Raw genomic sequence first — 4,805 nt, 5'->3', positions numbered from 1 at the left:
TGGGTGGATGTAGGATATGTGGGGTTGGGACTGTTTCCGACCGACCGTTTTGCATGCAAGTCCCTTACCCAAAGACATACATGCAGGCATTTGCTTATTATTGCTGGACTCTTAAAACTTGCTTTGGCACATTACGTGTGCATGTCTCACGGCTCGGTCGTTTAAAGACACACATCACTCTACGTACGACACTTCAGCACACACTGTAGCGCATACTTTAGCACACACACACACACTCTCACCCCCCCAACCCCCCACCCTCCAAGGTTGCGCTCTACGTCCCGCGGACGAGTCCGAGGCTGTGAGCATGGCGAACGCCGTCTGGAGAGCCACGTGGCCCGTGGAGCGTGTACGGCAGAGGGCGTTCTTCACGTTTGGAATGGACGTACTGCTTTCCCTGGACCTGTACGAGATGAGGGAGTTCTTCAGGTGTGGCGGCGGAGTGAATGTGTTTCGATGTGGGGGCGGGTGGGGGGGGGGTGCGACCTGTGACGTGGTGGGTGTCCCTGGTTGGCTCACTGGATTTACAGACAGACTTACGTACGGTGTGTTTTGCCGATTAGCGCAAATGAACGGATGAATGGACGAATATGTCCGATGGGCCAGATGGCCGGGTGGCTCTTCTGGATCGTTTAAACTTTCTTCCCACCCACCCACCCAACCACCCACCCACCCAACCACCCACCCACCCAACCACCCAACCACACACCCAACCACACACCCAACCACACACCCAACCACACACCCAACCACCCAACCAACCACCCAACTGCACTGCATCAAACGAGGTGCATACAGGTGGTGCACATACATAGCGCCCCCTGGCCCACAGATGCTGGTATGTAAGTATGTATTTCCGGAGCCGCGCGACGCGAGAAATGCGGTTGCAGGGCGGTACACGAGAGCTGGTAACTTATAAAAATAAATCAAAGCGAAGAGCCCCTCGATCCCGTGAGGTGGTGTAATGATGTACTTACGCGGTGGTATGTACCGCCATGCTGACGACATGCTGACCCATGGGTCCGTTGGTTCGTTTCCCCAGGGCCTTCTTCAGTCTGAGCAGTTTCCACTGGCATGGCTTCCTGTCCACACGGCTGTCGTTCCCGCAGGTGTGCTTGTATGTATGTATGTATGTATGTATGTATGTATGTATGTATGTATGTATGTATGTATGTATGTATGTATGTATGTATGTATGTATGTATGTATGTATGTTGTTATAGGGTGGTTAACTTCGCCAGCGGCCCCTTTCCCGGGGCAGTCCCTGCACTCCCCTGCTGCTAGAGGGGCACCCTAATCCGTCACCCCATCCGACTTCAGAATGTAGTATGTTGTATGTATGTATGTATGACGTTGATTACACTGTGGGCTGAAAAGCCGGGGGCCCAGGGCCGAAGCACAGCGCGGGGGGCGGGTGCATACGGCTGGTTAGTCTCATGCACTCCGCCCCCGGGTCAGGCCGCACGGGAAACGACGGCCGGCACGCAACAGCGCTTGTTTGGCGCTCCAACTAGACGGGATCTATGCCCGTTGGTCTCCTAACATAAACGAAGTCGCAACTGGGGGGCTCTTCCTGCCGACCGAACGAACCGAGCATCTCAGAGAGCTCGCTACCAGGACTTGGGCGACCGGGAGCCCGACGAGTCTTCCCGGGCTGGGGAGGTCACCAAGCTCAAAAATCCTCACGCAAAAAAGAGCGCAAAGAGCTCACACCACAAGACGCCAAACAGCCTCCTGAGACTACTACCCTCCTCCGCCTCTCCCTCCCTGGGCTAGTCCAGGGGAGATAGCCCCCGTCGAGGGGGTAACACCGCACAAGTCCGCGCCCTTCCACAGCACTGGGTCTAAATTGAAAAGTACTCAAACGGGAAGACCCTGCGGCAACGCAGGGCGATCAAGCCTCCTATGTATGTATGTATGTATGTATGTATGTATGTATGTATGTATGTATGACTTAGATTACACTGTGGGCCGCGAGAGCCGGGGGCCGAAGCCGAAACACAGCGCAAGGGTCGGGAGCACAAAGCACAAGTCGGTTAGTCTTGTGTGCTCCCGACCCCGACTCAGTATGTATGTATGTATGTATGTATAGTTGTATAGTTGTTGCTGTTATTAATGTTTTATGGACTTATTCGACCGAGAGGTACCAGAAGGAAAAATGTTGATGACGTGAGAGTGTTTGTCTGTTGTGTCTTGTACGTGACCGCTTGGCTTGCGTGTGTGTTTTCTCCACTCCTCAACTCCCCCCCCTCCCCGTACCCGTTACCTGTCCCACCACGGCCTCCGTCGCTTTCTCTCCTTCTAACTTCTCCCCTTTCCTCCCCCTGTCCCCCTGTCCCCCCTTCCTTTGGCCGTCCAGTTGATTGTGTTCGGATTGTCGCTGTTCCTCAAGTCCTCCAACGCCGCGCGCTCCTCCCTTCTGCTGCGCGGTATACCCGGCCTGCTGGCCATGTTGGTGGAGCTGGTGCCCACACTGGGGGGTGCCAGCTATTACCCGGGGATGACGTCGCTAAAGGTGTGTGGTGGTGGGGAGGGATGGGGGGTTGGATGGGTGGGGGAGTTGGGTGTCGATGGGGGAGTTGGGTGGAGGGAGGGAGGGAGGGAGGGACGGCCGGGAGGGGGTGTATTAGTCATGGGGGGAGAAACAGTTTCCGAGCAACACGATCAGAGCCCTGATACGTGTGTATGCGGGTGAGGAGTAAGTAGTAATACAGAATGAAAGGTTAATGCCAAAGGGTGGGGGGGGAAAGCATCCCACTCGTCACCTCGTGTGACTTACAACAGACGTGCAAACATTCTTTGACATTGGCGCCTTCACGCTGCCGTACTGGCCTGTCGTACACAGGAGCGAAAGGATGCTGTGGACGCTGCGGCCCGCCAGGCAGCGGCCGCCACGGGGGCCGCTGTACGACAACCGCTACTCGCCACGGCCGGTGCTGTCATGACCGGCCCCGCGACCGCTGCGGGGATGCCCGTGGGCGCCGCCGCCGCTGTGCCTGCTGCGGTGGTGCTGGAGAAGGAGAAGGAGGAGGAGGCCTCCGTGACTGTTGGCAACTGATCTGTCGTCACCTCCGTCGTCATCAGGTGGTCGTCGTTATCGGGGGGCCATGTGCGCAGAGGTGTAATAATCCTGAGGGCTGATCATGTGCATGAAGAGGGCTCCATGAAGAGGGCTCCATGAAGAGTGAGAATGTACGTATCTGGGTGGCAGGTGAGGAGTCCGGCCGCCCCCCTGGCTGCTCCCGTGGGACAACGGCCACGACGACGATGACAACGACAAGGGAAGTGCTGTGACACGTCGCATATGTACATGTATGTATGTATGTATGTGTGTGTCTACTATCTGTCTGTCTGTCCGCTTGTATGTATGTGCGTGGAGGAAGCGGGCGGGGTTAGGGATGAGGGTTTGCTGAAGGCGCCCGACTGGTGGATGAGTTGGTGGTTGGTGGTTGACAGTTACTCCTCCTTCGTTGCGGCGTAGTTGAGGTGGGTAGAGCCGGGCCAATCTCGCCTGTGTGTATGGTACGCATGTATGTATGTACGTATGCATGCATGCATACCTTTCACGTGAGCTATGTTGAGGAGGGGTGGGGGCGAAGGGCAGCTATTTGGGTCCCGGGGGCGACTTCCGAGGGTGCGAACTGGCGCCCCTGACTCCCCACCCGGGGTAAGGGGGCAGTTCTGTCGGGGGGTGGGTGGGGAGATGGGGGGTGGGAGGGGCTGGGCATGCACACAGCCGCTCCAACCTCCCATCAGCCTCCAGGTAGGGGGTTTGTGGGGGGATGGAGTGGGGGAAAGGGTCTGATCCGGAATGACCGTATTCGCAACCCGGGTGTCGCGACGTGTGTTTTTGTGTATGACGTATGTAGGGCTGTGTGTGTGTGTGTTCCTTGTGCGAGTATTATACGTGCATATCACCCATGCCGCATGTGGGAGGTCGACCCGGTTACCAGACGGACATCAGCCAAGATGAAGACAACGTGGGTGGCAGGAAGGAGAAGAAGACGAAAGACCAAGCAGGAACAACACCAACAACAACATTACCAGCAGCAGCAGCAGCAGGAGGAGGAGGAGAAAAAGAATCAGGGGCAGGAGGGGGGTTTAAAGGAATTAGCTGGACATGGTTTTGTTGGTGGATGCGGGGGCCGGTATGGCGAGGGGCCGTAAGGGACGGCTTTGTGTGCTGATATGTGGGGAGCTACCAGGTCGGGAGGTCTCAGTCTCGTGACGGCTGTATCGTGTTGTCAGTCGTGGTGTGGTGTCAGTCGACGGCGCCGTGTTGCTCTTCCCCCTCCTCCCTGCGTACCATTCCCCCCCACTTGCGCGTTGAGCGTTTTCCTGCACGTTTAACTGCCGTCCGTGATCTTACAACTTCTGTCGACACAGCGACCCAAAAAAGAAAGTGGTCGGAGTTGTGAGCTGGCTGTGTGTATGCATGTATGCATGTATGTATGTATGTATGTACGTATGTATGTATGTATGTATGTATGTATGTATGTATGTATGTGCGAATGTTTGGCAACTTCCCGGCGCACATATACGTGGCCGGCTCCCCATCTGCCGCGTCTTGCCGGAGTCCCTCTTGTCCCCCCCCCCTAACCCTCCCCCCCTTCTCTCCCCCTCTCTTCCTCTGGCTCCCGCGCTCTGTGTGTGTCGCTGTGGAGAAGTGTTGCAGTGGAGGAAGTGCAGTGCGTGGAAAAATCTTTGGCGGTCTTTTGGATTCCATTTGAATCCCGTCTGGATCCCTTTTCGTATCTGTGTTGGTGCTACCATGTCTTTCGTTAGTGATGACGTCATCATGTTGG

The 4,805-nt window shown here is 56.3% G+C and overlaps 1 protein-coding gene across 1 annotated transcript in view; it reads left to right on the top strand.

Moving 5' to 3' along the window:
- The window catches only part of VOLCADRAFT_107605 (uncharacterized protein), a gene marked incomplete at its 5' end in the record, with an annotated part of 8,281 nt that extends 4,707 nt beyond the window's left edge, over nucleotides 1-3,574 (top strand). The window contains 4 exons of the mRNA XM_002957257.1: nucleotides 267-429; nucleotides 1,043-1,109; nucleotides 2,360-2,515; nucleotides 2,846-3,574. Coding sequence (XP_002957303.1) covers nucleotides 267-429; nucleotides 1,043-1,109; nucleotides 2,360-2,515; nucleotides 2,846-3,058 — 599 coding nt within the window. The 3' untranslated portion in view covers nucleotides 3,059-3,574. The remainder of the gene's footprint in view (nucleotides 1-266; nucleotides 430-1,042; nucleotides 1,110-2,359; nucleotides 2,516-2,845) is intronic.
- Between the last annotated feature and the right edge of the window lie 1,231 nt (nucleotides 3,575-4,805).

The sequence above is a fragment of the Volvox carteri genome (genome assembly GCF_000143455.1).
Source record: "Volvox carteri f. nagariensis unplaced genomic scaffold VOLCAscaffold_71, whole genome shotgun sequence".
Lineage (NCBI taxonomy): Eukaryota > Viridiplantae > Chlorophyta > Chlorophyceae > Chlamydomonadales > Volvocaceae > Volvox > Volvox carteri.
This window is presented reverse-complemented; position numbering and strand designations above follow the sequence as displayed.